Source organism: Ailuropoda melanoleuca, chromosome 2, assembly GCF_002007445.2.
Source record: "Ailuropoda melanoleuca isolate Jingjing chromosome 2, ASM200744v2, whole genome shotgun sequence".
Taxonomy (NCBI): Eukaryota; Metazoa; Chordata; class Mammalia; order Carnivora; family Ursidae; genus Ailuropoda; species Ailuropoda melanoleuca.
The window spans coordinates 155,907,049-155,919,821 of record NC_048219.1 but is presented as its reverse complement, the minus strand read 5'-3'; the positions used below and the strand labels follow the sequence as shown (position 1 = coordinate 155,919,821).

Sequence of the window (12,773 nt, the reverse complement as noted above, 5' to 3'; positions counted from 1 at the left end):
CACCTCAGGTCATGATCACAGAGTTCTGGGATGGAGCCCCACATTGGGTTCCCTGCTCAGTCTGCTTCTCCCTCTCCCTCTGCCTGCCTGCCATTCCCCCTGCTTGTGCTCTGTCAAATAAATAAATAAAATCTTTAAAAAAATAAATAAAAGTGAAAGTCCGATGCACCCATCCAGGGATAAAAAAGGGACAGTGCCTTACCATTTTCCTAGGCATGTAAATTAAATAAATCAGACATCCTCAAATCTTTTCATTTTCCACATGCAGTCAGTCTCATTGATTCTTCCTCATAGTAGCCATCACAGACACCCTTTACTTTCTATGCCCTATGTATTTATCCTAATTCAGGCCCACAGTGCCTAGACTTTTGTTATAGCTGTAACACTCACTGCTTAAAGCATCCTATACTTCCCTGCACACTACTGCCAAACTGTTAGTTAACACCTTGACCAAGTCACTTCCCTACTCCCAATTTTCTATTTAAAAAAAAAAAAAAAGCAAAAAAGATTCAGTTTAACATTCAAGACCCTTTATAATCTAGCCTCAAATTATCTTTCATTATCTTCCCCTACTCCTTTGTACAAAATACCTGACTCACCCAAACTGACTTGTCTTTAAATGTGCTCTGCACTTACCTACCTATACCTTTTATGTTCACACTATTTCTCTACCTAGAATGACCTTGATCCATTTATTCACATTAACAAATTCTATACTATATTAGCAAATACTGTAATAGAATACCCCTATGACTCACCCACCTGGCGGGGAGGGGGGATTCTAGGTGAGATCACTTTTACAGGTTGTGTCTACTCCACTGAATCAATAACACCTACCTGTGTCTTGTGACCAAAGTTAGCTCTCCCTCTTCTGAGACTTTCTAGAAGTACCCAGAAGGAAAAGGAAGTATGTTAGATCTAAGAGCTGATATTTGCTATTTTGCCACCTCTCTGTTCTAGTTGCTGCCTTTAACCCTTAGCAACCACATCTGCCAGTATCTTAAATGCTTAAATACCTATGTTCATGATCTAGAATGCACTAGGGCCACCCATGTGATGAAACACTCCTGTCCTCCATGCTCTGAACCCTTGATTACATTCATGTACCACAAATTTTTTGAGCACTTATGTGAAAGACTACTGTAGGCTCTAGGAATACAGCAGTGAAACAATAGTAAAACACCTTTACCCTCATGGAAATTATATTCTAGAGAAGAGAAAGGCAGTAAATCAAGATAAGTATAGTATATAACATATTAGACGGTGATGAGTTTTAAGAAGAAAAATAGAGCAGGAAAATGTGTGTGGGGTAAGGGAAATGGTTCCAATTTTAGGGTGGCTAAAGAAAGCCTGAGGAGTTTGAAAAGCTGAGACTGAGCCAGATATACAGAAAAGTGTTCTACGCAAAGAAACTATAAATAAAAGGTCCTGAGTTGAAAGTATCACTGACAAGGTCAAGGAACACAAGGAGGCTAGTTCAGCTGAAGCAAAATGAGTGACAGGAAAGAAAGAAATGAGATCAGACATCTATAACAGGGATAAGCAAACTACAGCTCGAGGGCAGAACTGCCTTTAAATTTTCTTTGAAGTTTTACTTCTGTGGTTGCTTTCTTGCTACAACAACAGAGCTGAATAGTTGTAAAATACTGTATTGTCCAAAAACCGCAAAATATTTACTATAAGGCTCTTTATAAAAAAGTTTACTTACCCCAATGTAGAATTCATAGGACATTTATAAAGGCTTTGATATTGCTAAGAGGGAAACTCATTAAAGAGGAGTTGCATGATCTGACTTACGTTTTTACAGGGTTACTCTAGCTGTTAGGCTGCAAATAGACTGAAGACAGCAAGGAAGGAAATGGGGAGATCCAATTAGGATGCTATTACAAAAACCCAGGTAAGAGATGATGGTAGCTTGGACCACAGTGGTAGTCGCAGACATAGTATAATCTAGTTAATTTTACATATATTTTGAAGGTAGACCTACAGAATTTACTCTTGAATCAAACTGAGAGAGAATCAGTAACCAAGCATAATCCTAAGGCTTTTGGTTTGCCAAATGGAAAAACAGTTCTCATATACTGATGGGAAGGGATGTGAAAAAAATAGTTCCAGGAGAGGAGATACAGAGCTCAGTTTCTGACATGTTAAATGTGAGGAGTCTATTTTTACTAAAATATGCAGAGGGATTCTGGGTGGTGATCTGAGTTTAGAGTTCAGGGGTGAGTTGTAGAAAGGAGATAAAAATTTAGGAGTCATCGGTGTATAAATGATACTTAAAGTCATTAAACAGAATAAGCACACAAAAAAATGAAAAAAATATAAATACGTATACATACATAAAAGAAAGTAAATTCCAGGATGCCAGAAGTTTATAAGTTAGGATATGAAATGGAACTAGAGGACTGATAACAAATGGTAGAAAGAGAGATAGGAAAAAGACAAGGTTGTAGACCTAGAAGCCAAGTTAAAAAGTGTTTCAAGGATGGGAAGATCAACTGTGGCAAATGCTAATAAGTAAGAAAAGGACGGAGACGTGACCATTGGATTTAGCAATGTGGAGGTCAACAGTGACCCTGACAAGAACAGTTTTAGGAGAGTGGTAGAGAAAGCCTGAGAGAAAGTGGGTTCAAGAGAGAATGGAAGGACAGTAATTGGAAACAATGAATAAAGACAACTATTTCAAGAAGTTTTGCCCAAGTGAAGGAATCAGCTTTTCCTAGGAACATGGGGAGTACATCCACAGTGATGGAAGGGAAGGTTGAATATATGAGCACAACTGCAAATAGGTGGGTGGTTTGTGGAAGTTCTCTTTTTATTGCCTCAATTTTCTCACTGAAATAGGATGCAAGATCCGATGACAGTGAAGACAGAGAAGAAGGTGTTGACTGTCTGTCTGGGACCTCGCCATTCAATGTGTGGTGCACGGACCAGGAGCAACCACATCACTTGGAGACTTGCTGGAAATGTAGACTCTCAGGTTCTCCCTAACCTACTACATAAGAATAGGCATTTTAACCAGATCCCAGGTGATCTGCATGCACATTAGTCAGTTTAAAGCACTGATTTAGGGGGCGCCTGGGTGGCTCAGTCATTAAGCGTCTGCCTTCGGCTCAGGGCGTGATCCCAGAGTCCTGGGATTGAGCCCCACACCAGGCTCCTCTGCTAGGAGCCTGCTTCTTCCTCTCTCACTCCCCTGCCTGTGTTCCCTCTCTCGCTGGCTGTCTCTCTGTCAAATAAATAAATAAAATCTTTAAAAAAAAAAAAAAAAAAAAGCACTGATTTAGGAGACCAGGAAGGAAAATGCACTAGAGAAATACAGTATAACTACCAGGCAGCACTAAGATTAGTAATCATGGATTTAAAGTGGTACTACTTAGGATGGGTGTGTGTTTTCTTTCAGCACATTCTGCTTGGTTCAGGCACCAAGAACACAAAAAGATGGCTTTAACCAGGATTTGGTTAGTCAAACAAGTACAGTTCAGTGAGAGAAAAGCAATGATAATTATCGATCTTGCAATTTAAGAAGAGAACTGAAGATATCACAGTTAAAAGACAGTAAGATCAATGGATCACAGGTCCAGCAGAGTCTGAAGACTGTTGGAGGGAGTAGGCTGGAGAGACAGACAGTGATGATCAGAGAGTGAAATATTTAACACTGAAATTATGGAGAAGGTGCAGTTTTTGGCAAAGAGAAGGTCTATGGTATAGTCATGGGAATTAATGGCTGAGGTAGGGTGGAGAAGAAAAAAATCACTGGAGAAAAGGTAAAAGATTTGAGAAGCTAGGAAGGACTGTGTGGATACCGAAATCACCAGAGTGATAGTGATCTAGGAATTTAAAGACCTGAAATTCAAATCTGAATAAGATTTTGGGTTGGAGAGGAAAAAGAACAGTCTGGAAGTTGCAATGAGGCACAGTGAGGTAAGGAACAGGTGAGAGAAATCAGTCACCATTTGGAAGGACTGCAGAAGATATAGTGTTCTCAGGGAAAGCCAGATTTCAGAGCAAGAAGTTCAAAGAAAAGCCTAAGGACACAGGGATGTTACTCATGACTAGTCATGAAATGGGGCATTTCAGGACATGGGGATGTGTGAGAGATGGAGTTACAGAAAGCAATGATTTGAATGAGAAAAAGAGTCCAGGGCAACTGGGTGGCTCAGTTAGTTAAGGCTCTGCCTTCAGCTCACTCAGGTCCTTATCCTGGAGTTCTGGGATCGAGCTCCCGGTCAGGCTCCCTGCTCAGGGGGAGTCTGCTTCTGTCTCTGTGCCCCCGCCCCCAGTCATGATCTCTCTCTCTCTCTCTCAAATACATAAATAAAATCTTAAAAAGAGTCCAGGGTAATAAAGGGATGAGTTGAGAGACTCAGGCTTCTTGGGCTGATTGACATAAATGAGAATAAAAACATGATGAAATTAGGGCTGGTAGTCCCAAAGCACTTTGTAGTTGCAAGACTCTGACTTTTAAGGGAAAGGATAGAGAGGTCTTGCCAGGATTGAGAGCTCTGGGAATCCCAGCTGAAACTTCCAGACAAAAGCATGGAGGAGAGAGGGATGATTTTGTTCTCAGAAGTAAAGATTTCCTAATGGTAACTGCCAATGAACATCTACATCCCATTGCTCTGGGCTCTCATCTGGCTCCTATCAATGAAAATCTAAGAAGTTTTCCTTTCTACATATTAGATACCTTCCCTCACTCATAGGAATTTTTTTCAGAGATTTTGCTGAACCTCTCTTGCCTTTACTACTTTTATTTAGTACAGAACTGCATCCCAACTATAAAGAGGATTTAAGTTTCTTTCTATAAAGCTCTTAGGCCTCAGGCAAGTTCTCTAAATGTTTTGTGACAGGTAAAGAGATGTTTTATCTGTTCAGAGCAAGAGAGAACTTTTGTTTATGGGCTCAAACCTATCTCTGCACACTGATCTACCCTAGCCAAGACATTTGTTAAACAAAACAAAACAAAACAAAATAAAATCCACACAACCTTTCAAGGTTGGAACTGGAAGAATTAATTTCTTCATAAGAAAAGAGCATTTGAACCTAAGTCCTGATCTGGAATTTCTTGTTGACTATACTGCCTCCATAACCTTGCTTGGGATGTGGGAGGGGGTTAACCCTTTAACACTGGTCCAACTGTGGACTTTTTCTTGATTCTGCACAGCTGAAACAAAACTGAGACATTTAATAATATTTGAGTAAAAGGCTAAAAGTAGTGCAAAAAAGAATAAAATGAACATAGAATTACAGGCTTCCACTTTTTTATCTTGTTTATAATCTAATAACATGTCCCTTTTTTATTATTCTTGGTCACCTGCTTCCTCCCAAATCTTCAGCCACCACCACAAAAGAGTCTCTCTCCCTCCTACCGACCCAGAGAACTATATGTCAAGAGAGAGGGCCACTACACTCACTACCAAATCTCCATGACCACTTTCCCCGGTTTCTGTTCCTTGCTAAGGTCCTGCCTCTTCCCGGAGTGACTGATGCCAGATATTCAACTTTTTGAAGCTGTGTCATTTTTCTTCCAGACCTCGAAAATAAATAAGCTGATCCCAATAAGCCTTAACACTCATGTGACATGGAGGAGGGGTAGGTGGGTGGGAAGCCATTCCTTAAATTACTTCTCTCTTATAACAGTAAAATCCTTGTATCAGTGATAATCCAATTTAGCTTTTGCAATACAGTGGGCTTCTAATTATCAAGACAAAATTCAATTCAAAACAATTTTTAAAACCACAAATAGTATTTTAGGCAGAAGAAAATATTCACAAAAATCAACAAATATGAAGTATGAAAGTATCCCTTATTTGAAATCATAATTTACCATAATATTCTGAACTAGCTGTCTACAAAACTATTCATGCACATATGAGATAGCTAGAATACTGAAGTAGTTTCAGACATTATCACATTGAGAAAAACTTTTAATTCCAGGAAATAACTACTTTATAAATGAAAATATACACAGCAGGACCTCACAGGAATTCAGCTAGTACAACAAAAGCTGAATACTATAGTGCTTTTTAAGGAATGGCTCTAGCAATTTCTCCAAATAATATCTACTTTAAATAAAGTCACTGAATCCACTTGTAAATTATTTCCCTTTGGCTGTCTCATTATTCAATATGCTTTCAAGGAACATGGTGATGAAAGAAGAAAAATACCTCTTTCTAACATAACCATACTGGCAAGAACATCAACATTATCAGTATTCAAAGAATGTCTTGGCAGGTTAAACCTTCATAAAAAGAAGGAACACTATCTAATCCAAGATGTCAAAATAGCAATAGTACTTCTCATATTATGTGCAATATGATTGTTTGTTTCTAAAGAAGAAAAAAAACTTCAAAAAAGGATGTCAATATTGTCATGTGTAAATTTTAGGCAAAGGCAAAAAAATTCTTCAGAAAAGCACATAAAGAATGATAAACATGTTTAAAAGAAAAAGGCAAACAGCAGAGCAGGACTCAATGTTCAAAGAGATTTATGACATGTGCCACTACTATTCTGGGAGGTTTAACAATGTATTTCAACATCTGAGGCAGAACACTATTATTAAGAAACAAAAGTGGAGGGGCGCCTGGGTGGCACAGTGGTTAAGCATCTGCTTTCAGCTCAGGGTGTGATCCCGGCATTGTGGGATCAAGCCCCACATCAGGCTCCTCTGCTATGAGCCTGCTTCTTCCTCTCCCACTCCCCCTGCTTGTGTTCCCTCTCTCGCTGGCTGTCTCTATCTCTGTCAAATAAATAAAATCTTCAAAAAAAAAAAGAGAAAAGTGGAATAATAATTAGTACAAAGAGAAAAAAGCTTGAAAACAGATTGCTTATTCTAATTCAGTCCTTGATTTCCTTTTGTAATAATAGCTAATACTTAATTTTAAGATTTTTGATAATCTTACATTATTTTCATGGTATAACACTCTCAGCATACTCTTCAGGATTTGAATTGCATCTGAAATTACTGAAGGATATCAAGGGACTTGTGTTTGTTCAATATCAGTTCAGATGTGCAGTCCTCCAAAAATAATAAAATGCAGCATTTTATAAAATACTACTTTCCAGTCTCAAAAGATAATGCGTGCACTGATGATCTTATAAATGGTTGGGAAAATTTATATAAACTTATCCAAAACTTAGAAAATATGTATTTGACTTTAAATACTCATTTCCATTACATGAAGCAGAAATCTTGGTTTAATTTAGTACTATTTTCTCATACTCAAAACTTTTCTCTTTATAATTGCTTTTCTTTTAAAAATATGTAGTTCCTATAGTCATATCATTCCTATCACTTTTTCCATATGTTTTCCCTTCCTGACCACTTATTCTTCTGTCCTTGATCTTTTTTTAACTTGGGTACATTTAATTTTTAATTGCTAAATGTCCTTTAGATCAAGAGGTCATGGGGTTATTTATACTAGCAGGATGAGCCTCCATCCGTCAACATCCTGAGGAATCATAGCATGGTAGAGCTGGAAGAGATCTCAAGGTATCATGTGGTTGAGCTCTATGGCAGCAGGAACAGGTGGCTGACTAACCTTAACGTTCTTCTTTCTTTTTTGTTTTTTTAAGATGATCGGAGATTTTGATCATAAATATTTTACCACAGCTTGGTTTAATACAGAATCATCTTAATAACAAGTAAATAGACATAGAGTAGAAAAAAAACTGGAGGGTTCTGACCTCAGTACTATTACTAATTATAAAATATAAAACAATTTCTTCGATTACTCTGAGCTTCAGCTTCCTCATACAAACAGAGATAATGCTGCCTAACTTACAAAGTTATTATAAGTGTTCTGAACCCTGGAACAGAACTATATAAATGTAACGTAGTATTAAACTGGCAAAACAAGACAGTAAAGGGTAAAGAGCCTGCACTCTGCAGGCATGTTAAGTTTCTAATCCCATCTCAACAATTTAGTAGCTGTGCGGCACACAGTTTTAAACCTCTCTGAGTTCAGCTTAGAGGACAACAGTAAATTAACGTGTCCTCCTCACTTAGTTGTTGCTGTGGATTATAGGAGTCTAATGGACTTAGGATATGATGTAGCATTGCATAGGCCCTCAATAAATGTTAACTCTCAACTCCCCATAAGGTTTCCATACTTCTGCCGTGTGGTCCTGCTCTCCTCTCATTAAATATTTCAAGTGCACATGTGGAACTTTATGAAAAACAGAATAATCAGAAAATACATAAACTGTTCTTTCCACCAAGATTCATCAAACAAGAATTTCTTCATCAGTCTCGCTTTGAAAAATGAAAAGAAATGAGGTAGAGCTTCCTTAAAAAAAAAAAACAAAACAAAACTCTTCCAAAGAAAAACCTGTTTGTAATAGGTGAAAAATGTCACCAAACTGTGAACTTCTTAAAGGAGAACACGTCTTACTCATCTTCATATCTGGGAAACACTCAAACATTTCTTGGATGTCTACTGCAGAATCACTGATCTCAGAAATTAAGAAATGAAAGGTTCAATCAGATTTCATTTAGGTATCAGATAAGAAAGTAAAGATGCTCTTTATATAATAAAGATAAAACTAAAGAAATGTAGACATATTTTTGCAAGACTTTACATATCTGATTTAGATAAAATACATTGTCCCTTTATAATAATATATCACATACCAAAAAACACTATAGAAGCATAATAATGCTTACCTTGTTATGTATAAAAACAATCCTTAAGTCAGGTTTAAGTATACCATAGCTTATGAGGAGATCCTGGACCTTTTTTATTTCATCTTTACATTTTTTAGCAGTTGAGTAGAACTGCTTTCTTACAGGTAGATTCTTAAACAGTCTTAAAGCAGTTACAGTTGTACCTGTTGGCAGATAAGAAGAAAGCACATTTAGATGTGAAAAGAACTTCACAAATCTTCATCGATATACACCAGTATTTAACCCCTTCTATCACTGAAGGCCAGTCCACTCTCAACTCTGGGAACCCAAAGGTGGCCCAATTTTGCAACCTATTCTGATCCTTTGCTAGACTGTTCTATTTGTAACTGGACTGGCCTGGCCAAGTATGATCTCTTCTGTGTAATCAAAATAAGAATAATCTTATTTCTACCACCACAGAGAAACGGGCTCACTAGAATGTAGTATGTTAAGAAATCTGCTGATATTCAGACCACCTGGGAATGACGCTTATTCTACACCTTAAAATACAATATATAGGCGGCATAAGGCTAAAAATAGAACAAATATGAGAGTTTTAATTACTCCACAAAGAATTCTTACCTGAAATAATATCTAACTGCCTGGTTTAACTTCATCTTCTGAACAACAAATATTCAAGACACAGGATTATCTAACACAAGGATTTCTTTTTTAGTAGTCAAGTTATTTAACTAAAAAGTTGAATAAAGGTAAAAAAAAAACTATACTGCTTACGTATTAGGTTAATAATCAGCTTTTACTTAAAAAAACACACAAAATTAGGACTGGATATTTTCTCATGACTATACCATAAGTTTGTGTTTTTCAAATACTGAGGAACTTTTAAAACCACTAGTCACCAGCTAATCTGGATGTAGTAAATCAATCTCCTCATGTGATTCTAATGAATGTACTGCCAGGGTTGAGAAATAAAACACTGAGGAGTCAAAAAATCAATTTAGTGTACAGTTTTCAACCATGGTGACACTTGTTGAGGGGGCTGTCCTATGCATTGCAGGATGTGTAGTTGTACCCTTGGCCTCCACCTTCTAGCTGCCAGCAGTATCCAACCCAGTCGTGACAATAAAAACCTCCCCACACATTGCCAAATGTCTCATGGGAGGCAAAATTACCCTCGGTTAAGAATCACTGATTTTCTACATAGCAACTAGCATTTTTTAAAAAAGGTAAAATAAAGTCTAGAATAAACAAGAACAGGAAATAGAGTGCATCACACATTATAAGGGTATATACTATATCAAGAATTTTTTGCTTTGATTAGATTTGTATGAACTAGGTTGCTATTAAAATGTACTTCTCATTGTGAGTGAAAGTCAGAAAGGCTAGAAGTTGCTGAAGTAGGTCAATCTTTGACCTACTGCTCATAACAAAGGGCAAAAACACATGGATGGCAATCACGAGGGAAATATAAGACTTAGAAACCCAAGCATAAAATCAGAGGAGTTCCAGGAAGAGAAAAACAAATGGAGAATCAATAAATAAACATAAGAAAATTTTCTTGAGTTAAAGTCTTGGGTGCAGACTTCAAGAGCTTACTACAAGTAGGAATACACACATACACATATATATAAAGACACTGCATTTCACCTGGAAATCCTACATTTTAAAGGTTAAGGAAAAAAATTTTACAAACTTTCAGAGGGAATAATTTCCTTATGAGGAAAGACTAGCATCAAAAAATTTTTTTTTAAGATTTTATTTATTTATTTGACAGAGAGAGAGACAGCTAGGGAGAGAGGTAACACAAGCAGGGGGAGTGGGAGAGGAAGAAGCAGGCTCTCAGCGGAGGAGCCTGACCTGGGGCTCGATCCCAGAGCTCTGGGATCACGCCCTGAGCCAAAGGTAGACGCTTAACGACTGCGCCACCCAGGCGCCCCTAGCATCAGATTTTTTAACTGTAAAACCAGAAGACAATCTATAGACGACTGAGGGGTAATCAAGAAACATACACCCACTTGAGCTAGGTACAGGGCAAAATGAAGACATTTTTGGACTTGTAAGAATATTACCCAAGTACATTTAATGTACTTGGAAGATAAACACTGGCTAGATGAGAATTACATCAAAACAGAAGTTTCATGACAAAAGACAATGAGAAAATAAACTTGGTGAGCAAAGACTCTAAGCCAAACATAAAATGGCAATGTGGCTGGAATATGCAATGCAATGGTTAAATAGGGATTACTGAAACAAAAGATAATGTAGGAGAGAGCCTAACAGGAGCATGGAACTCACTGTTTTAAACTATTAATAATAATACTGGATAACTGGAGTAAAGGGGTTGGGAATAAAGAGGGCTAAAGCTTATAGCTATATAACCTTGACTGTGGCTATCTCCTTTCCTACCAATGTCCTTCCCTCTGCTCTGTCCTCCAACACATCATACTTGTTTCCACCTCAGAGCTTTTGCCCATGTTCTTTGCCCTACCCTTTGCATGGCTAACTCCTTTATCAATCATCAGATCTCAACCTAAGTATCACTCCTTTAAAGGATCCACCCCTGAATGCCCTATCAAAGACTGGTTCTCCCAAACTGAAACCATGTTTTATTTCTTCCTAGAAATTATCAATATTTGAAAAAACTTGTGTCTGCCTCCCCTCTTAGAATACAAGAAGCATGAGAGCAAGTGACGGTCTACCATGTTTGACATAACGTTCCCAGCACCTCAATGACTATAACTTGTAGGCATGTAACAAAAAATTTTTGAAAAAACAAATGAATAGAAATGCATGCAGAGAAAAGAATGCATAGAAGAAACAAAGAGAAATAGGGTAGTAGGAATAAACTTCAAATTTGTTTGGATTGTTTCCTTAGTTATAAGGGACACATGGTATTTTTGTAATTTTTGAAAGGGAATTCACTAAAAGAAAAAAACCCAAAATGTTAGGGAAAAAAGATCATGTGCAAAAAACCCAAAAGAAAAGCTGTATTTCTATTTTGCTCACATGTGATGTTTTTCTTTTTCTTTTCTCTTGATCAGGTATTTCACCGGCATATTACATAACTGACAATTAACTTTCCTCTGTTTTTATGTAGGGTATTTCAAAAATAAAACTAAAGCCCTTGGATCACCACTTGTAACACTGTGGTGCTACTATTCTCTGCCTTAGTTAAGTAAAAAGGCCTCTGCCAAGTTTTGAGGTGAAGTTGACAGAGAGCAAGGAGTGCACATAGCCCAACAATCAAAACAAGCATGCACTCTGCCTCCCTGCTAAATAGAGCACACACTTACAGCAGAATTTTATCAGATTCTATAATCAGAGACCTTTCATGCCTTTTTCTCATTTCACTCTATGTTCTGCCTAGATATTTCCTTCACTCCCACAGCTTCAACTACCACCTATATGCCAATGACTCTTTTGATCAAAGTTTCAAGAAACACCACAGTTTTACAAATCTCTGAAAAACACTGCCAATTAAATCATGATATACAATGCCTTGACAACAGTCCTGTGCAACACATGAATTAGCCTAGTCACACCAGCCTCTCACTGCTTAGACATTACTTTTAACTACCCCCATAGATATGGCAATTTCCTCTGGTGTGTTTAATTTCAATTGAAGCATGTGATAGCAATCCTTTTGTACTTAACCTAGCTTTTTTCACTTGTGTCTAATTTCTCCTTTTTAGAACTCATAAAGGACTTGTTTTTGCAAGAAAACATTTCTGAAACTGCTGTTTATTCCTGCAATCAACACACGAATTACCAATTAATACACAAAATTTCCTGTCCAAAAAGGATCTGGGGAGGCCATTAATTATAAGCCACAACCTGTTTTCAGAGATGTCAAAATGTGACAAAACATGCATCTTAGAACTAAGATATATTATCTGAGACCTACGGCGTTCAAGTGACATATAAATGCTTATTCAATATCATCACATGGATGTCCCAAAGCCACCTCAAACCAACCACACCCAGACCTGAACTCACTCTTTTCCTCCATGAGTCTGATATTTATACCTATTCTCTTTCTCATATAACATTGACATCCAACAGTTTGCAAAGGCAGATATTCTAGCTTTAACTGATTCTTCCCTCTACCTCTTACTGCATATGTCTTCTAGGCCTACCTATTCTATCC

General features: G+C 37.4%; 1 protein-coding gene across 8 annotated transcripts in view; it reads right to left on the bottom strand.

Moving 5' to 3' along the window:
* Nucleotides 1-12,773, bottom strand: part of PMS1 (PMS1 homolog 1, mismatch repair system component) — an 88,255-nt gene that overhangs the window by 44,711 nt on the left and 30,771 nt on the right. For all 8 annotated transcript variants that reach the window (XM_034654845.1, XM_034654850.1, XM_034654844.1 and 5 more), the window contains one exon: nucleotides 8,666-8,829. In XM_034654845.1, the coding sequence (XP_034510736.1) occupies nucleotides 8,666-8,829 (164 nt within the window). The remainder of the gene's footprint in view (nucleotides 1-8,665; nucleotides 8,830-12,773) is intronic.